Genomic DNA, 21,105 nt, shown 5'->3' on the forward strand with positions numbered 1-21,105 from the left:
CATACTCCTACGATAAAAATAATGCCCTAAAATATAATACTTTTAGACTATTCTCTCCCCCATAGACTTCAATGCCGTAAACATATTTTTTTAATTTATTATTAATTTCAATGAAAATTTACAGAGACTTTGGATTTCCACCCATTCATTGTTGCACTTTTCTCCCCTCCCAATCCTCCCCCCTCCCCAATTCACCTATTTTATCTTCTCCTGGTTGTAGGACAGACACTCTTAATCCTTTCTTTAAACATCTTGAAATCTTCCTAAAGATTGCTAACTCAAAGTCTCCATGGTGTGGGGACCTCAGTTTGGACACAGGCTGTCACCTCCAAGTAATACTGTCTTGAACAAATCACTTTATTTCTTGAAAGCTAAATTTTTGTCATCTACAGAATGGCACTTACAGGCTTATTGGCATTATTAAAGGAGGTAAGTGAAGGACAGCCACACAATAGACAGTAAGCATTGGTTTTGTTCCTTCTCTTTTCCTTGTGAAATTATGTATAAAGGGCTAAACTGTGTATGCATTAACCCTATGTAGTCAGAGACCAGTGAAAGTGTTGTGGGTCTGAGTGGAGGCAGGCTTCATGTAGACTATGGGACTTGATAGATGAGGAAGATTTACCTCAGTAAAGAGAAGGCTGTGGGAAAGAAGAGCAGATACTTCAGGCGGGGGGATCAATATGGTCAAAGTACTGAGACAGGAACATGGCAGGCTGGTGGAGAGTATCTTTATTACCTAGTACTTCTATGATAGAAATACCACAAGTGAAAAAAAAAGAAATTAAAAAAAAAAAATACCACAAGTGGTTGGTTTAAACAGACATTTATTTTCTGCCCCCACCGTTTAGGAGGCGGAAAGTCCTGGTTCAGGCTCTCTTTCTCTGTTGACTCTGGAGGAAGGTCCCTGTCTCCTGAGCTTCTAATCCTGGACATATGGTTTAGCATGTCTTCCCCATCTCTGCTTTTTTTCATGTGTTTAGTCCAGGGCTTCAGAATTGTTCAGTCATGGCTGACGGAAACAAGAGCATCATAACTACTGCACAGCAGCCAAATCTCTTGTAGATTTTGACTCTGTGTTCCACTCTGAAGTTACAGCCAACTGCTCTGCTTTGAATGTGTGTCACCTCCCACAGTCCTGCTGATAATTTGATCTCTCACATCAGAAAAGTTTCAGAAAGCTGGTGCAGGGGTTTGAATTATTATTAGCAGGGTGTGGGTTGCTTGACTGCCAATTATCTTTGAATAGGATACCATTGCCTGTTTCCTTCTAGGATCAAAATCTCATGTGCAAGCAATTGGGTTACTAGTCCTTGTTTGTTCCTTTGTTTCCATTGACCATGTCTGAACCATATTTTTTTTAAAAAATCTCATTGCTGTTGAGTGGGAACAAACAGCAGGTTTTGAGGAGACTGTAAATCACAAGGGAGATTTCCAGTCTTTTTCCTATGGAGACACTGGTGGATTCAAACTGCTACAGAGGGGCTTCCTTCAGGTTAGCAGTACATGAACTATTAACTACACCGTCAGAGGTCCCTACCTTAGCAAGCTAGGTCAAGTCCCTGACTTAGTCTCTTTTATATTTTAAGGGATATTGACATCCCACACTACTTCTGTCTCATTCACATAACCCAATTCCCAAATGGATTCTCACGAGAGGCATAGAAGTGCAATTCATAACAATGAGATAGAGCAATCCATGTTGAGCAACAGGATAGTATGTCCGCCAGGATCTCAAGTACCAAAACAGCATCTCAGAGAAATTTGAAGGGCCGGAGCCAGCAGCCCAGCTTCGCACACCTCCTGTTGCCTGAGTGGCCCTCCTTCTGGGCATGAGGTCATCTGTCCTCCTTTCCTCCAGGATGATGACCGGTGTGAGGAGTGGGAGCGGCATGAAGCGCTGCATGAGGATGTGACCAGGCAGGAACGTACAACTGAGCGGCTCTTTGAGGAGGAGATCGAGCTCAAGTGGGAGAAAGGTGGTTCTGGCCTGGTGTTCTACATTGATGCCCAGTTCTGGCAGGAGGAAGAAGGAGGTAATGCCAGCCACCCAGGCCAGGGCATTTCACCCAATGCCTGCTGCATTCTTCTGGGATGAAATCCCTTGTATTGAGCCCAAACAAAAGCCCAAGGAGGGGGTTTTCTTTACCGTACTTGCAAGCATAATCATCTCTTCATGGGAGGGAGGTCAGTGGGGTACAGGGAAAATGGCCCCCATCACCAAATTTTGAATGACTGTACTCTCAGAGGAGAGGGTTAAAAATACAAAATACCCCCTTTATAAAGCTTCTTTAGCTTCCTTTAAAAAAAAAATACAAAACGCCCAAATTCTAGAACATGTATCTAATTCTGGATTTAGTGTGCAACAGAACTCAGGAGCCCTTAGCCTACTCTGCTGGGTGATTTTATGTCTCTGCAGACTTTGATGAACAGACAGCTGACGACTGGGACGTGGACATGAGTGTGTACTACGACAGAGGTAATGGGCCAGGGTTGTGATACCGGGAAGTAGAACTGGTGACTGAATCAGGGCAGAAAAGGGACCATCACTTGGAGTAGTATAAAAACATTGTGGGCAGCATGGGAGGCAGTGGTGGCACCTGGCTTCCACTAATTCTACAAGGAGGAAGACTCTCCATCAGCAACACAAAGCTCCTTCCTGTGAAATTGGACATGCTTCCACACTACTGCTCCTGCTGCTTGAGGGCTGGTCTGGGTCTCCATCTCGCACAGGACTCTGGCCCAAAAGAACATACTGCACTCTGCTGCTTTTTTGATGGTAGCAAGATTCTAGCTTTCTGCCTCTGAATCTGCTCAGTTTAAGTCTGGCAGGATGGTAAAATTGATTTATTCCCTTGTTAGTAGACTCAACAACACCTTATTTGCATGTTCTCCCTGAAAACGTAGTCTTTACCTTAGTCCCTGTATCAGCAAGCTATCCAGTCCCCTCGGTGAAAGCATAAACACCCACATTTGAATATCCCGCTCAGCCATACTGGGAAAGTCAAAGCCAGTGGTGAGAAAAGCCATATTAAAAAATCTGCTGCACCACGGGTAGCCCACTATAAGTATTTCACTCTTAAAACCAAACATCTCTAGTTGAGTGTATACAGAGGTGTAGGCAGAGCCTTGTGATCTTTGTGGCAGAGAAACAACATTTCCTAAAACAACAGCTCCTAGAGGGAGCTCTAGGTATTATGAGCAAGTTCTGAAGGGTAGGGTATAGTCAAGAGTCAGGCTCTGGTTAGATTCTGGAGTCAAAACTGACCTGGGTTCAAATCCTAGTTCTATTATTTGTTGATTCTATGATGTTTCTTTGCCACAATTTCTTCATCTCAAAAGTGATGGAGACATGGTTCCTACTTCTGACCAGCTTCCAGCCTAATGAACAAGATAATAAATCCCTACAAAAATTAGTAAGTCAGTCTTGTGAAGAGGGTCTTAGAAACCTGGTTTTCTCTACCTTCTTTTGAGAAAGACTCTTCTTCAAACTGGGTTCTGGTTTCTCAGATGGTGGAGACAAAGATGCCCGAGATTCTGTCCAAATGCGTCTGGAAAGAAGGCTCCGCGATGGCCAGGAGCATAGTTCAGTGATTAAGCACCAAGTGGGCACCTTTGAGCGACACACTAAGGTGAGCATTGAAGCCACTCCATCGACCCCAACTGGTTTTTTCCCCTCTTCGCATTTTCCCCTTTCCCTATTAGAAGCCCTTTCTGAGCCTTTTATCTCTGCAGGGCATTGGGCGGAAGGTGATGGAAAGGCAAGGCTGGGCCCCAGGCCGAGGCCTGGGCAGCAGGTGCTCAGGAGTACCTGAGGCCCTGGATAGTGATGGCCAGAACCCCAGATGCAAGCGTGGATTGGGGTGAGCGAACCTGAGGAGCTTCCCTGGGGGCCTGATCTAGCCTTAGAGCTATAACCTGGTTTCTGCCTTCTCACTGGTTTTGGAATGGGTGCTAGAAAAACATCAAAATAGAGTTAGAAGGGAAAATTAGGTCTGATACTTTTCCCCCTTTTTTTAAAATAAAATTTTATTTTAATTGTACTTTTAACAAACATTTACAGAGACATTAGATTTTCATTCATTGTTACACATTTTACTCCCTCGCCTTCACTTCCCCCTCCCCAAATTCACTTTTTTAAAAAATATTCATCCATTGCTGCACAATTCCCCAGTCCTTTTTACAATGCTATATCTCATTCTGAAAGGTCTGGTACTTTTCTTTTAAAAAAGACCCAAACCTGAAGACTTAACACTATACTTCTTACAAGAGTCCTTTCCTTTGCCCCTAGTTAGTCACTGTTGGACTTTTAATGTGATTTCTATTAGGGAGCTCTAGTGGTCTAAGTCAGTAGGGAGTTGCACTACAAACCAAAAAGCTGCCAGTTTGAATCCACCAGCTAATTAATAGGAGAAAAATAGGCAACCTTTTCCTATGTGATTGACAGCCTCTGAAAATCCACTAGAGTGTCAGCTCTGAGTGTTTTGACTTGGTGGCAATGTTTTAGAGTTGGGTTTTTTTAAAAAAAAAAAAAATTGATGTGTTACTGATAGCTCCTTGAGCAGCATTTACCAGAATGAAGGCATCAGTAAGCCCTTGGCTGCTAACACTGTTAGTGGATAGATGAGGGAGCCAAAGAATGAAGACCCAGATTTAAGGACTTGGCTTTTGAAACAAACCAGAAATGATATATTTATTTCTCTGTCCCTTCCTATTCTTTTTACTGGGGGTTTGAGAGCAAGTAGCCCACTCACTAAGATTTCTTTATGCAGGTACCATGGAGAGAAGCTCCAGCCATTTGGGCAGCTGAAGAGGCCTCGTGGAACTGGCTTAGGGCTCATCTCCACCATCTATGATGAGCCCCTGCCCCAGGACCAGCAAGAGTCACTGCTCCGCCGCCAGCCACCCACCAGCATGAAATTCCGGACAGATATAGCCTTTGTGAGGGGCTCCAGCAGCGCCTTGGACAGTGCCTCTGAACCAGAGTAATAAGGTCAGGTGATTCCTTGGTCAAGATCACACAAGATGGCAGCCCTATCTCTGCCTGGCTTTATATCCCACTTAATAAGAAGTCAGTGAAGCAGACGGAATACAGCTTGTCTGGGTGCTTTGTTCTGAACTTGACTTCTGGAAATCTACCTCAATGGTTTGTTTGGTGTTTTGTTTTGTTTTGTTTTGTTTTTAACAAAGCCATTATGGCTCACCAGTACTTTGAAAAACTGATCTACTGAGGTTATCAGCACAGCCATCCAAGGGGACTCCCAAAGAGTCACCCAGAAGATCTTCCAAAAATAAAGACATTTAATTTGGTGAGGAAGAGGTTTTGTGAGAAAATCCGCGGGAGAAGGCCCAAGCCCATGACTACAGGAGAATAAAGTTTACAACTAGACGTTTCTGATTTCTCTACTAATTTGGGCCTAGAGGAAGGCTGGTAATTTTTTTTTTTAAATAATATCTTTATTTCTTCATTAAAGTGCCTCAAACACCTGCCTGTGAGCCTCTCAACTGCTCCGTATCTTACACTCAACTCTTCCTCTGGGCTGACAAGGAACAGTTGGAAAGGTCACCTTTAGGTTGGCGGAGATGCTTGACAACTTGCTGGGTTCCCAGGTGGAGGCGCGAACTGCGGCTGCGTAGCCACGGCCCCGGGTGCGGCGCTGCCGCGCCACTGTGAGGGCGGGACTTCCTCTGCCTTCCGGAGCCGTTTCCGACGTCCACCGGAAGTTGAGTGGCCGCGGGCTTGTTTCTCGAGCACCTCGCGGACTCTGGAGGGACAGAGTAATCGACCCTTAAGTGTCCCTTGGGTCTCTCAGGGGAGTGTGCTTTCGAGCTCCCGCTTCTGACCCGGCTCCTCTGCTCTTTCTCCCTCTGGGCTTCTTGGCTCCGTTCTCTGCTGCGGTTCTGTCCATGGCGGGGGCCACCCCTACCACAGCCTTCGGGCAGGTGGTAATCGGCCCTCCAGGCTCGGGGAAGACCACGTACTGCTTGGGCATGAGTGAGTTCCTGCGCGCGCTGGGCCGGCGCGTGGCGGTGGTGAACCTAGACCCTGCCAACGAGGGGCTGCCCTACGAGTGCGCTGTGGACGTGAGCGAGCTGGTGGGGCTGGCTGATGTGATGGACGCTCTGCGGCTGGGGCCCAACGGCGGCCTGCTTTACTGCATGGAATACCTGGAAGCCAATCTGGACTGGCTGCGTGACAAGCTCAGCCCCCTCCGTGGCCACTACTTTCTGTTCGATTGCCCCGGCCAGGTGGAGCTCTGCACGCACCACGGTGCCCTGCGCAGCATCGTCTCCCAGATGGCGCAGTGGGACCTCAGGGTGCGTCTTATGTTGGGCAGGCCCATTGTACAGATGAAGGAATTGAGGTTTAGGGAGGAGGGCAAATGCCATGACCCCATGTCATAACAGCGAGATAGGGGCCGAGTTGCTTTGGAGTAACATGTGAGTTGGAGTTCTGACTCTGCCACTGACTCGCTGTGTGGTCTGGGGTAAGTCAGTTAATCTCTCTGAACCTGAGGATTTTTTTTCTTTTATCATCTTTAAAATGGGTGTTACCCAACTCTGAGTTATTGAATATAGGAAAAGTAGCATGATTTTGAATTGGCAGGCAAAAGTGAATGCAAAGTCATATGCACTGCTCGCTAAGAGGCTCAGTGCAAGGCATCTTAAAAGGGAAAATGCCAGGGAGAAGGTAACTAGGGTGAATGTTAATTAGTACAAAACAAATGAGAGTGAGGATGCTGATGGGGAGGGTTTTGTTCTGGGAAGGTTTTGTCCTCAAGAACACCAAATCTGATGGAGATAAGACCTTGATTGCACTTCTTCCTCAGCTGCTCTCTCTGTCTTCCTCCCCTCCCAGCTGACAGCTGTGCACCTGGTAGATTCTCACTACTGCACAGACCCAGCCAAGTTCATTTCGGTACTGTGTACCTCCCTGGCCACCATGCTGCATGTGGAGCTACCCCATGTTAACCTCCTCTCCAAGATGGACCTCATTGAACACTATGGGAAGCTAGGTAAGGGATCCTTATCATGTCAGGCAGTCACTGGACGGGAGGGAAACAAAGATGTCAGTTGAAGGAAGCTGCTTCAGACTGCATGGCTGATTATAATAACCTTAGGCAAATCCTGACCCCTCCCAGTTATTTTAGGCCACTCTGCCAGATAAAATTCTAAGTTCTTTGGATGCAGATGAATTAAGGATGACTCAATTTTCAGTCTTGAACAAGTGACTATATATTTTTAAGTGCTGTCAAGTGGAGCACAGCTCATAACTACCCTTTGATCTAAACCGTGCCCTGTTCTGCACCATCCTTATCTTCTCTGATCTTTCATTTTAAGGGCTTTACCTCTAGTATCATATCTTAATGGTGTTCCTCTTGTTGCTCATAGGGTTTCCCAAGGCCTGTTATTTCAGAAGTGGATGACCAGGCCTTCTTCCCAATCTGTCTCAATCTGAAAGCCCCTCATTAAGGTGGGAAAGGCAGAGCAAGAAGCAGGCTGATTTGAGGTAGAGGCCCAAGAGCTAGCATTGAGCTGGGGCCATCAGTACCCTAAATAGCAGAAATTAGAAAAGATTGTGAAAATTATCAGAATATAGCCATGGTAGGAGGTTGTTAGGAAAGTAACAAGAACCTGACTAGGGAAGCAGATTTGCCCCCACTCAGGACATGGAGATATGTCAGCCCCTTGGAAGGGCGTCCTCAACCTAGAGTCCTGGTCTATCTCCTGGCAAGCACAGAAGCTGTTTAATTAGTTCCCAAATTTGTAGTCTTCCCAGGCCTCTCACCCTTCACAGCCTCCAGTCATAATGGTCCTAGAGACTGTTCCAGACAAGACACTGAAGCCTGGAAATAGTACATCAGTAATTAAGGTCAGTTACATAGTTGGTCTGTGCATCTAGATGAAGTTCAAGCCTAAGTGTATCTGTCTCCATTTTCTTAATTCTCAGGGAGAAGTACCTATTAAACAATCAGGCAAGTTTGTGTTGAAGTGAATATAATTTTCTTTTTTTGTAGAAATGGGGAGATCAGTTTCTAATCGGGCAGTTATTGTTAACCATGGATGCAGAGGCAGGGAATGAGTTGATAGCTCTCCAGCCATCTCATTTCCCCCAATTTGCTTTGAAACAAGCTGGTCAAGTTCTGGGAATAGGGATGGGCATGGCATTTTTCTTTTGATCTGACCAGGAACTTAAGAATCATCTAATGTAGTCTCTTCTTTTGTATTAAGAAGGAACACGTCCAGAAATGGAAATTATTTGCTTATTCTGCTCTTTGGTTGCCGTTTGTGGAGTCTTCAGTGTGAGCACCAAATTCTAGACATGCTATATGACTGAGCTCTGTCAGACAGGGACTAGTTCACTATCACTTCTTACTGTCATTAATCAAGGCTTTATCTATACTGAGGTTTGTTATTTAATTCTCACAACAGGACCAAGAAATGGTACTGGCTTATGTAGGTGATAAATGCCAGAGACAGTAGTTAAAACCAGGTATTCTCTGCATCAGAATTTGTTGAATGAATTAATGAGAACAAAAGAAGGAAGAAAGTGTGTTCTTCATGTCTTTACCCTGATGCCAGCTGCTTCTGAACACTGATATCTTGTTTTAGCTTTCAACTTGGACTATTATACAGAGGTCCTGGACCTGTCCTACTTGCTTGACCACCTGGCTTCTGACCCATTCTTCCGCCACTACCGCCAGCTTAATGAGAAACTGGTGCAGCTCATTGAAGACTACAGCCTTGTCTCCTTCATCCCTCTCAACATCCAGGTACTGGGAACCGGGAAGCCTCTTCCCTTGGCTATAGGCTCTGACAATGTCTAGGACCTCGTCAGAGGCTGTGGTACATAGGATTCCAGTAACTAGACTGGCTCGCTCTGTTTTGTATTGTTTCATATCATCCTAATGGCGTACTTTTTTACTGTAAAATGAGGAAGTCCAACCCTGTACCATTAATTATAGCAATTGCCATTTCTTTTTTTTTTTTTTTTTTAAATTTTGTGTGCGTGTACTGTCAAATCAGATCTGACTGGTACAGGAGGATATTGCGCCTCCTTCTCCAGCAGAGCATCTGGTGGATTCGAACCGTGTTTCTCTGGGATTGCAGTGCAGCTTCTTGCCACTAGGCCACCAGAGCTCCCCTAGCAATTGCCATTTCTAAAGGCTTTCTGTGTAGCAGCCACTATGTGAAGGACTGAAAGTGCATTATCTTGATTTGTCCTTCCTAGCACGTGATGCATAGATCCTGCTTACCACTGTTACGTGGTTGAGGAAGCAATTACAGCCAGGTCACATAACATGCATGTTTACTGAATGTTTACTGTTAACTCAAGACTGGAGAAGCTTCCATAAATAAGTCCCTGACCTAAACAGTCAACAATTAATTTATAATAAGGTTGGGAATATAAGTGGGCAGGGAGACTAGACCAATGGAAATAGGACAACCAGAATAGAAATAACAATGTTCATACATTGCGAAGAATTCTAACTAATGACACTGATAATCTTGCATAGAAATCATTAAATGGAAATCTAAATTGCTGTGCACTCCTTCAACAGAAGTGCACTAAAACATTATTTCTAAAATGATGTCAAGCAGTTAAAGTTACACCCCAATTCATTGCAGCTTTGTTTAGAATAACAAAGACAAAAACAACCCAAGTGCTCAACAGCAGATGATGAATAGCTAGAGAAACTCTGGTATGGGATACAATACAGTAACATACAATAGAGTAATATACAGCACTAAAAAAAGAAATTTCATGAAACACTGCATTGCCTGGATGAATGTAGAGGAGATTATGCTAAGTTACAAAAAGTCCGTTATAAAAAAAATAAATAAAACCCAAAAAGTCCGTTATAAATCATCAAAGAAGCACAAACTTGTTGTCAGATTGGAACTCACTCATAGCTGACCTTTCAGCAGTACTTCAGAAGCCATAAATCACACAGGAGGCAATTGCCCATCTTTTCTACTACACAGCAGCTGATGCATTTGAACCACCTGCCTTTGGATTGGCAGTACAGCTCCTTACACAGTAGGCCACCAGAACTGCCTGTGGTATTTCTGTCGAGTCAGAGCCAACTTACAACTGACTCTCCATTGGGTTTCATGGGAGGAGATTGTCCCTCCTCCTCCTCCTGAGGATCCACTGTCAGATCCAATATAACAGAAATACGCTAAGTGGGTGGTTAAAATAGTGATAAAACGCCACTCTTATAAAAGCTAAGAAGAGGCTTACAAACAGAATCATCCTTAGATGGTTACCAGGGAGGGGAAGTGAGGGAGAAGGGAGTAAAAATTAATAAATAGGTAAGTTGGTGAAAACAGAGGCATTCTATAATAAGGGATTGATCAGGCATTTTGATTACGTTAATAGGTGATAATGGTATAATGCAAAATGTCTAAGAATGAAAAACTAATTGTACATTTTCACTCAGTTGTGTTTTTTTTTAATGATGGTAAGCTTAAAGCTGCAAAAGGAATCAACCTGGGACACTGTGCGTGTAGGAGGGGCTTATCTGTTCTAATCTAGCTGGGCTGATGGCCAGCAAAGATGGAATTTAGTCAGGCCACTGGGGAACGTAGGAGTCTTTTAGCTCACAGAAGCTGCATGTGCAAAGATATTAGAAGACTAGATCAAGGCTGGTGTGTGTTGGTACAGCCTTAGTTCTGTACACCTTGTTGTCACTCACAACTGTTTTTGTCCTTCCCACCCAGGACAAGGAGAGCATCCAGCGAGTGCTACAGGCTGTGGATAAAGCCAATGGCTACTGCTTTGGGGTCCAGGAGCAGCGAAGCCTAGAGGCCATGATGTCTGCTGCAGTGGGAGCCGACTTCCATTTCTCCTCGTATCCTTGTTCTCTAGCTTACCTTATGCTTGGCCGCATCCACAAAGATGAGGCATGGGGCCCGGGGATGGTCCCAGCTTTATAGAGGACTCATTTCATGTTGACCACATGGGTACCCTAAGGGCTGTTTTTCATGCTCAAGTGCTCTACAGTGTTTCAATTGGTTACACCCGAGGAACTGGGAAGAAATTTATTAGAAGGAACAAAAAAATACAGAGCTGGAAATGAGAGGGCAGGGAGAAACACAGAAGAATAGGCTTCCTGGTATATTGAGTGTGAAGAGGGAAAGAAATGCAGCAGTGTCGGGGTGGAAGGTAAGACTGGTGATTCCCGGACTGAGTGCTCTGCTAAGGATGGTGGACTTCAGTTCACGGATGGGCACTGAGGATTAGCATAGTATTCTTGTATGCCTTGTGTATACTTCTAAGACAAAGGCTCTGATTTTGTGTCTAAATCTAGTGCCACTATAACAAACACTCCGAGCTTTAAGAACAGAAGCATTTTTTTCAAGTGAAAGAGGCTTCAAGTCTGAATTCTGGACACCTGCTCTAGAAGGCTTTCCCTCTCTGTGCGCTCTAAGAGAAGGTCTCTTTCAACTTCTGGTACTAGATTCCTTTGAGATCTGATGCTGTGGCAGCTACTATCATCTGTGCTTGCTTCTTGTGTAATCTCATTTTTATCTCAAGAGATTCAAGGCACTGATACCACCTCATAGGAAAGTGTAGTATTTATTACACAGACATGGTAGGATTTACAACAGTTGTGGTCTTGGCAAAGAGTACCACATATCCCACGGACTTCCAGAAGAACAAAGAAATTTGTTTTGGAGGAAATGCAACCAAAGTGCTCTTTAGAGGCAAGGATGGTGACACTTCATCACACATATTTTGGATATGTTGTCAGGATGTGTCAATCCAAAAAGGAGACCCTTAACAAGATGTATTGACATGGTAACTGCAAGAATTTCAGCCAGGTGTTGATGAGGACAGTGCAGTGTAAGACTTGATTTTCAACTATTATTCGTAGGATTGCTGAGTCATAAGCAACCCATTAGCATTTAACAACAAATAATTTGGGTATGTACAATTCATTTCCTAATTGGAAAATAGATTTGAGGAATGTGCTTAGGAACAAGAGGGTTTTTTTACTTTTACTGAGAAGGGTTGAAATGTTTGCAGTGAAAGTAGAAAGAGGGACATGGATTAGAAAAATGTGTTAAGATTCCTTGGGATTGCTGTGCATCACATAATTATGATCAGTTTCCAGGACACATGGCAACAAGACTTTAGGAGTTGGTTGCTGGGTCGTTATGGGATAAAGCGAGGTGCAGTTGAATTTAGACTTATATTTTTGGCTTCAACTGTGGGGTGAGTCATTTTGCTAGTCAGTCCAGCAAGACAAAAAGGGGTTAGGTTTTTTTGGTGAAAGGGAGCTGGTGGTTACGGGGCATGAAACATCAAGAAGTCTTCAGGAAGCAACTAGGAACTTATGTTAGTGACCAGTAAAAGAACCAAGAGTGTGAGTAGGATGGCCTTCAGATCAAGAATGCCTTGAGTGAGACAGGACAGAGTCACAGTTGATGGTCTCACAGATTTACCATTAGAATAAAAGATGCTAGACTCAGCAGGATGAAAGAGAGGTGGGACTCCAGAGTCCCTGTCTATGAAGGGAGATAATTCTAACTAGTACTTACAGATCCATGTCAGGCCCTTTCACTTGTAAGAAAGCTTAGAAGGGGGCAGACAAGTTTCTGATGGCAGTAAGAGTGTGGAGTAAGGTACTGAGGAGTTGTCTCATACATGCAGTTTTGTTTTTTGGGTTTTTTTCATACATGCAGTTGATGTTGGCAGTCAGCTGCATGTGCTCAGCAGAAGAGGAGAGAGGATGATTTAGTGTTCTAATTGTATTTTGCACATTATACATCCATGTATAATATAGTATAGGAGTGTGTTCACAAAATCATGTATTCTATATTTAATGAGTAATTTAGGAAACTTTTAAAGGTAACTTTCATCATGTATATTCATGTTGATTTTTTAGACCCTGACCCCTATCCCTCCCCATTAAAATCAGCTTCATTTTGTATATAAGGGATTGCTCAGCTTGGCTGGAGTTGGGGAGTGTAAAGGAATGCTTAGAGGTTATGCACTTAAGTTGCAGCATCTCAAAGTGTGACTCTGGCTGATTAAGAGGGAATAAGAATTCAAAGCGGAAGAAATGGTATAAGCAGAAGTAGGAAGAAGTAAAAAATGGAGACATCTTGAAGTTGGACATAGGATAACATGACTTGTGACAAACCGGTCAGGCTCCTGGCTGGGAAGCAGTGGTAGGGTTAGATGGGTAGGCAGGCCCAAAGTGGGATTTCGTGTGCCCTGCTCAGGATTTTGAGTTGAGGGGTAAGGACAAATTCGAAGTCAAGCAGGATGACCTGAGTAATCCTCAGGGTAGACGCAGCATCAGTGCCTTCTGAGGAAAATTAAAGTGATGGGCACAGGTTTCAGAGAATCTGTTTTGAGTAGGAGTGACATGAATTTTTCAAAGGGTTTTTGTTTATTTCGGAAAAGAATGCATATTCAAAGAATTTAAGAAAGCACTAGTTCGCCTTCCACTCCATATTTCCTTTCACAGGGGAGGTTTTTCCCTTTAGGGATATAATTTTCTAATCTATCATTACTATTTTCCCCTAAAAAAAAAACCAAAACACTAGTTTAATACTAATGAATCTTTAAGGATCAGAATTTGGGCATGGTGGAAAAAATTAAACATTTCTAAAAATTGGAAAACACAGCCAGAACTGCTAAGATCCTCATTAACGCTTAGGAAGAGCCTTCATATAACTCTGACTTTTATTAAACTAGAAAGTCTCATCTGGTTATTTCAGGGTTCCCCGTATGCAAAATAAAGAAAAGATTCCCTAGGTTGATCTCTATGAGGGAGAAAAGGATTTTGATTGATGACCCCATAAAAATAGCAAAGTTCTATGGAGCTCTGGTGACCTAGTGGCAAGAAGCTGCACTGCAATCCAGAGGCGCGGTTTGAATCCACCAGATTCTCTGCTGAAGGAGGAACAGTCTACTCCTGTACCAGTCAGATCCAATTTGATGGTACACACACACAAAAATAATAAAATGAAAAAAAATAGTAAAATTCTGAGGACATTTTAATGACTGAGTTCTTCACTGGCAAGACCTCATTTCATTCTCATTAACTGCTTTTTATTGTTGAAGAAATTGAGACTTCCAGGAGACAGCAGATGCCTTGGTGGTGCAGTGGCTAATCACCTGGCTTGCTAACCGTAAAGGTCAGTGTTTTCACACCTTCCAACCACTCTGGGAGAAAATCCTATGGGATGTTTCTCTGTCTTACGGGATTGTTATGAACATGAATTGATGTATGTGTGTTTATCTTGGTTTTGTTTTAGATTTGTTTCCTTTTTCTTTCCCCCCAGAATAAACAGGAAAATTTAACAACTTTGCAATCGTGCATTTAAACCGAAGGTATAAATATGAATACATTTGTTTCCTTCTTAAGTCAGTTGATAGTATTGGGTTTTTTCCAATTCCTTCTACTGTTCATGATGGATTAGAGTTAACTGTGGGCGAAAGAGTAGGGTGTGGCATTTTAATTGTTTTGTTTTTATGTGCTATTGCTTCAGCTGTAACTTAAAACACCTATATGTGCCACAGATAGGAACCTTGCCCTATCTTGTGGCATCCTTGCAATCTTTGTCATGTTCAAGCCCATTGTTATAGTCACTGTGTCAGCCCATCTTGTTGAAGGTCTTTTTCAGTGACCATCTTTCCCACTATGGTATCTTTTTCCAAGGACTGCTCCCTCCTGATAACATGCCCAGAATATGTGAGATTGTTACCATCCTTGCCTCTAAGAAGCCCTGACTGCACTTCCTCCAAAGCAGATTTGTGTATTTGCATGTTGTTGTTAAGTGTGGTGTTAAGTCGCAGGCGACTCATAGCGACCCTATGAAGGAGAGTCCTCAACACTTGTGTGTCTCTCATGCTCTCTCCAGGTTCATAGGGTTTCCGGAGGCAAGCTATTACGGAAGTGGATGCCGCTCCTGCTTCCAAGCTTGTTTTAATCAGGGAGTTTCACCCAACACTGTCCACCATGGGTAACCAACCATTAACACATTTGACATATCAGCGTCACAGTGTTCAGCCTCACAGCAACCACAAGTTACCTCTGTATGACAAGTGGATGGACACACCAGGGCTATATGACCTAGAGGAATGTTTGAACAAAAACAGTGAAAGACAGGCCTGAGGACTGCGGATTAAAAGTCACCCACCTTTGGCTTAGTAGCATCGCTTTCTCTCCACTGGGCCAGCTGATCACTCTCTATGTTGATGTTTATTTGCATAGGAAGCAATTAAAAATAGAGTGGCTTGGATCAGTATATCACAGTCTTATAACTAGCAATCCTTGCTCTTTACTATTTTGAGTAAGTTCTTGACAGCTAGTTTTCCTGCTGTAATACATCTTTTTCTTTTTTTAACTGCTACGATGGGTGTTAGCAAGCTTTGGTGGCCTAGTGGCAAGAAGCTGCAGTTCCAAGGTACATGGTTCAAGGCCACCAGCTGTTCCGTGGGAGAAGGATGGGCAATCTCCTCCCACTTGATTACGGCCTCTGAAATCCCACTGGAGGGTCAGTTTCAACTCTGCAGTATACAGTAATACCAGAGTAGTTGGGAGCTCTGATGGCCTAGTGCTGAGAAGCTGCGTTGCAATCCCAAAGGAACAAAGTTTGATTCTACCAGCTGCACCACAGAAAGATGGGCAGTTTCCTCCCATGCAATTAACTGCCTCTGAAAACCCACTGGAGTGTCAACTGTAGGTTAGTTCCAACCTGGTGGTATAGAACAGCAACAATGGTTGTTGGTTATGGATCTAAGTAGAAATCATTGACTGCTTCAATCTTTTCTCTTTTATTAAAATGTTGCCTGTTGGTCCAGTGGTGAGGGTTTTTGTTTTCTTGATACTGAGATGTAATCTGTATTGTAGTCTTTAATTTTCAGTAATTGCTTCAGGTCTTTACTTTCTGCGGACAAGTTTATGTCCTTGGCATAAACAAGTTGTTGACGAGTCATTTTCCCATTTTAATGCCCCATATTTCTTCATAGAGTCTAGCTTCTCAAATTAGTTTGCTTATCATACAGATTGAGTAGGTATAAAGAAAGGATACAGCCTTGACACACACTTTTCCTGATTTTGAACCATGGCAGTGTTTTCATGTTATGTTTGGACAGTTAACTTCTTGAGCTCTGAGTAGGTTTTCTATAAGCACAGTTAAGTGTTCTGAAATTCCAGTTCTTGTCAGCCTTATCCATAGTTATTTTAATTTGTTTTGGGGGGTTAGGGGTTTTTTTGTTTCTAGGGTTAATGATTGTTTAGGGGAAATGCTGGTGGTGTTTGGGTATACTATGGCAGCTGAGAAATGACCAGAGACCCGGGGTCTAATTCTATGGTATTGAGTGCATGATTTATAGCTTTTTAAATAGAGAATCTTGCAGTTTAATAATGGTGGTGAAGTAGAAGTATGCAATTGTGACTTGAATAGTCTAGGGAATAGTGTGGTGTTTAGTAGTGAGGAGGTTGGCTTGTACCCTAAGTTAGAGTAAGCAGAGTGACAGCCTCAGCATGAGCTCGAGGAATAGTTCAAACCTGTGGCTGTCAGAAACCTCGCTCTGGCATTGGTTCATCTAGTAGAACAGCCACAGCTCTGTCTCCTCTAAGTTTTTTCTTTTGGCTGACCCTATTTTGTTAGGCCAGGCAGGCTCACAGAGCACCCTCTGCAGTGTTGCAGTCTTTTCCTTTGTGAATCTGATTTATGACTTCCTGCCCCACTTTCTTGCTGTTCCAAAGAGAAGAAGAAGGTGTCCTGCAGTCCACACAGGAATTTGTCACTTTCTTTGACTTCTCAGAAATTCTTTTTAAAAAAATTAATTTTTTTAAAATTATTATTAAATTTTATTAGTTTTAATGAACATTTACAGAGATTTTGGGTTTTCATTCATTCATCCTTGCACTGTTTTCTCTACCCTCCTCCCCAGTTCGTTCTTCTTCCCTCCCCAAATGTCTGTTTTAATTGTCCAATTGCCACAGTGCTTGTCGAAGCCAGTTCTGATTAATCTCCTTTGTCAGTGTGTCCTTTGCCATTCCCTATCACTCCTCCCTGAAAGAGACTTCACCCTGATTCATAAGGAAAAGGGGATGGCGTATTCTCTTAGCTACTTCCTGCTGAAAAGGGATGCTGTGGGTTTCAGGGTGAAGATCTTCTCTCACTACTCTAATAGGCCCCTTTGGCAGTGGGAAACACATAGACTATTATGGAGATTGATTTTGGAATTTAGATGCATTGTTAGCAATTGTGCTTAGCTGTACATGTTCATATCCTTGAAGATGTATCATGGAAGTGTTGCGGCCTAGAAGACACAAATTTAACTAACAAGTTAAAAGTACATGAGTCAAAAATTAAAAGGCAATAATATTCTGAGTAGAGGTTCTAATAGTGGCACAAATCAGGTTACAGAGGGAAGGTGGTTCTTCAATAAAAGGCCTATAGACTAGCACTTTGTCTATTATAGTGTAGAGGTTAGGAACCACAAGATGTAGAGGCTCAGCTATGTCATTTATGGTTCTTAAGTCCTGGAGCAAATTCCATCTACCACTGGGTTGTTTTACAACTCGGAAGTTCGAATGTGAGGTAGACGTGAAGTAACGAACTGCTTATGAGGTTTTCCGTCCATTCCAACAACTAAGAAATAGTGAGAAGAGTTGGGACCTCAGAAATTAATATTTTAACAGCAGTTTACAGAAAACTTGAATTTCTATTCACTCACTGTTGCACATTTTCCTTCTTACTCTCCCCAAGTTTGCTTTTCTTTTAAAAAAAAAATATTTAAATTTTGCACAATTTGCTCCGTTCTCCCCACCTTTCAGTTCACTTTGCTATACACCTCTTATTCTGGACTGTTGACATGCAAATAATACCTAATCAGATACTCCTTTTTCCTTTTTAAAAAAATTTTTAAATTTTATTATTTTTGTGTGTGTGTACCGTCAAATCAGATCTGACAGGTATAGGAGGAGATTGTTCCTCCTTCAGCAGAGCGTCTGGTGGATTTGAACTGTGCACCTCTGGGATTGTAGTACAGCTTCTTGCCACTAGGCCTCCAGAGCTCCCTTCAGATATTCCTTTTAAATAGTTCTTTCCCTCATCTGTTTCAATGCAGTGTTCATTATTCCCTCTTTTCTTCGTTTCTCCCCCAATCCCATGGCAGTCCTGTTTTATAACAGTGGCATTATGCAGTATTTAACCTTTGTGACTGAGATATTTCACTCAGCATAATGTTCTCCAGGGTCACCCATTTTATCTAATATTTTGTGAGTTCTTTGTTTTTCAGTGTTGCGTAGTATTCCATTGTATGAATATACAACAGCTTTTCTATCCATTTATTGATGGGCACTTGGGTTGCTTCCATCTCTTTGCTATTGTGAACAATGTAGCAATAAACATAGGAGTGCATATATCTGTTTGGGTGGCAGTTCTGGTTTCTTTAAGGTATATTCCAAGTAATAGAATTGGTGGGTCAAATGGTATTTCTATTTTAAGAAAGTACCATACTGCCTTCCATAGTGGTTGCATCATTTTACATGCCTACCAATCATGAATAAGGATTCCAATTTCTCCACAACCTCACCAGTATTTGTTGTTTGCTGCTCTTTTGAACTTTGCTATTTTTACAGGGGTGAGATGATATCTCAGTTGTTTTGATTTGCATCTTTCTTTAGAGGTAGAGATCTTGAACATTTTTTCATGTGTGTGTTCATCTTCTGAATGTCTTCTTTGGTGAAGTGTTCATATTCTGAGCCCATTTTGCGATTGGGTTGTTTATCTTGTTTAGGTGCTGGAGTCCCTTATCAGACATGTCATTGCCAAATATTTTTTCCCCAGTCTGGCTTTCCTTTTTACCCCTTTGGAGAAGTTTTTTGATGTGCATAGGGATTTGATTCTTAGATGTCCCATTCATCTGTTCTCTTTTGGTTATGGATGGAAGTTCTGTCTCTTGTCAGTAAAATGTTACTGTGAGCCATCACGTTGAAACTGACTCATAGCTGACTCCCAGTGGGTTTTCAGAGCAGGAAACTGTATAAAGAGGAGATTGTCCATCCTTCTCCTGTGGAGCAGCTATGGATTTGAACTGCATGCCTTTGGGATTTCAACACAGCTTCTTACTACTAGGCCACTAGAACCCCCTTAGATGTCATTAAAATAGAAGTCATAAGTACTGACCATCTGCTATGTGTAAGATAAGATAGGTCCTTATTGTCTTAAGTAATCTTTACAACTCTCCCATCTAAGATCTGAACCCTTAAAGTCTGGTTCCAGAGCATGTACCTTGAAGCGAAGCTGTGGGGTTAGCACTTGGGTCATCTGAGACAGGGAGAAAGCAAGTGTAGAAGCTCTTGGCTCCAGACTGACTCCTTTTGCTTGTGACCTAAAGCTATAATTTGTGAAGATGGGAGAGGGCTGGGAGGAATATGTTGGGCATGATTGGGACAAACTTCTGGAGGTCCAATCCTGTCCAGACCAGCTCCCTGTCCTCTGCTTATGCTGTCAGCCTTAACGAACCCCTCCTGCCAGTACCCTGGGCATCCAGGAGAAGTACCTGACGCCCTCAGACCAATCAGTGGAGCAGGAAGCCATGAAGTTGTAGCCATAACCCAGCTCCTGAGAACAAGACTCAACACCACAGTGCTGGGGAAAGTGGAGGCTTCCCGTGGTCAAGAGCTTATCAGGTTACAGAACCAAGAACAAATCATTCTAACTAGAACTGAAGTCTGTGTAAAAGACTGGCAGGAAAAGCCTAGCAGGTCCACAAAGAGCAGGGCACCCACCACTCCTGCTGCATGTGTGCACCGGCCCTGCCGCCTGGAACTCTGGCCCCATTCCAGCAGTGGTGGAATGTGCTTTGCTCCAATATAAAGTTCATTTTCTACTCTGGTTTCTAGGCTTTCTTTGATTATCCAGGGCCAAGGAGTTGGGACAGAACAGAAAAGCATCGTTCTCTTCCCTCCCGCAGCTGCCTCTCCCCAGGAGAATGCTGTCTCAGCATCTGTGTGTCTCTTTCAAAGACATCGCTCAGAGCTTGACACTCAACTTTCTAGTCTTGTGCTTTTGCTGATCTTCCATTTTAACAGCCAGCCTCAGCCAGAAAACCCACACAGGCAACACTCTCTGACTAGACCTTAAACACACTTTATTTTCATTATATTTATTTTAGTTTTATTCTATTTTTTGTAAATGTTAACTAGTTTTTCTTTTATAGTAGTAATTAAAAGATTTTTTAAGTATGAAGTTATTTATATAAAATAACTTTTAAAAATATTATGTATATACTATATAAAAAATGAGGGTTTTATGAGGATGTGGTAAAACTTGCCTGGAAAAAAAAAGTTCAGAAACAGCTTTGAACTTGCCTCTGATTGGATGTAGTTTATCTTTTTAGCCAGTAGGTGGTGTCCCAGGCTCTCTTTTGCAGTGGTAGCCTGGCAGCAGAAGGTGCCAGATGGACCAGAGAAGGTGGTTGTGCCAGAATTCTTATTTGCAGATATTTGGGACTGTTAACACACATGAATGGCTTGGCATTTTATGAAGTGCTTTCACACACATGGTCCTCATGAGGTTCACACGACAGTTCCCAGAGATAGGAGTTGAGGAATGTTGTTAAGACCCATTTTCTAGGGAGAAAAAAGCAGGTTGAACTTTGGTCAGCCTGACTTTCCCAGCCCACTTTGCCAAATTTTTAGTTGTGAATATTTATCCTTTGATGTACTTGCTGGTGATAAGCCACAGCTCTTAGCCCCAAGATTTTGTCAGCAGCCAGGAGAAAGAGTAGGCATTTATAAAGCACTGCTGGATCAAATTAAGGTGTTAAGAGAGGGCACTGGTGAGGGCAGTTGAGACTTCTGATTAATAAAATTTATGCTGGAGTGTCACTTAGATGGGGTAACTTCACTTTGCTTTTAGGTTGTGGGCAGCCAGAGTGGGAGTAAGGAGAGGAAGGGGCTCTGAGGAGTCTGCTGGGGCTGGAACAGTTTGAGAGCAGCTGACCTTCACTCCCACGCCGGGGTGTATGGGGGATAATAACTAGGTGCTGCCTCTGAAGCCTCTTTCATCTGAGGAGTTCAAAGCACTTCACCCCTATTAACATACTGTACAGTAGGTGGG

General features: G+C 42.9%; 2 protein-coding genes across 2 annotated transcripts in view; both read left to right on the forward strand.

The window, feature by feature from the left end:
• The window catches only part of GPATCH3 (G patch domain containing 3), a 17,768-nt gene extending 12,779 nt beyond the window's left edge, over positions 1 to 4,989 (forward strand). Inside the window, exons 3-7 of the mRNA XM_006883475.1 lie at positions 1,862 to 2,036; positions 2,420 to 2,479; positions 3,511 to 3,632; positions 3,736 to 3,863; positions 4,773 to 4,989. Coding sequence (XP_006883537.1) covers positions 1,862 to 2,036; positions 2,420 to 2,479; positions 3,511 to 3,632; positions 3,736 to 3,863; positions 4,773 to 4,989 — 702 coding nt within the window. The remainder of the gene's footprint in view (positions 1 to 1,861; positions 2,037 to 2,419; positions 2,480 to 3,510; positions 3,633 to 3,735; positions 3,864 to 4,772) is intronic.
• Positions 4,990 to 5,844: 855 nt separating this feature from the next.
• Positions 5,845 to 19,591, forward strand: GPN2 (GPN-loop GTPase 2). Its single transcript, XM_006883476.1, has 5 exons — positions 5,845 to 6,318; positions 6,860 to 7,016; positions 8,614 to 8,774; positions 10,726 to 10,856; positions 19,519 to 19,591. Exons 1-5 carry the CDS (start codon positions 5,908 to 5,910, stop codon positions 19,589 to 19,591), a joined length of 933 nt encoding a protein of 310 aa, XP_006883538.1. The 5' UTR covers positions 5,845 to 5,907.
• Positions 19,592 to 21,105: the final 1,514 nt, after the last annotated feature.

Source organism: Elephantulus edwardii, unplaced genomic scaffold (genome assembly GCF_000299155.1).
Source record: "Elephantulus edwardii isolate Elephantulus edwardi_28Jun2011 unplaced genomic scaffold, EleEdw1.0 scaffold00028, whole genome shotgun sequence".
NCBI lineage: Eukaryota > Metazoa > Chordata > Mammalia > Macroscelidea > Macroscelididae > Elephantulus > Elephantulus edwardii.

Bases quoted from the DNA above. Each gene is read 5' to 3' on its own strand.
- GPN2 (XM_006883476.1), top strand. From the start codon at position 5,908: ATGGCGGGGGCCACCCCTACCACAGCCTTCGGGCAGGTGGTAATCGGC. The intron at 7,017-8,613 runs GTAAGGGATCCT...ATCTTGTTTTAG, and splicing joins TGAACACTATGGGAAGCTAG to CTTTCAACTTGGACTATTAT. The intron at 10,857-19,518 runs GTATCCTTGTTC...CCCTCCTGCCAG, and splicing joins GCCGACTTCCATTTCTCCTC to TACCCTGGGCATCCAGGAGA.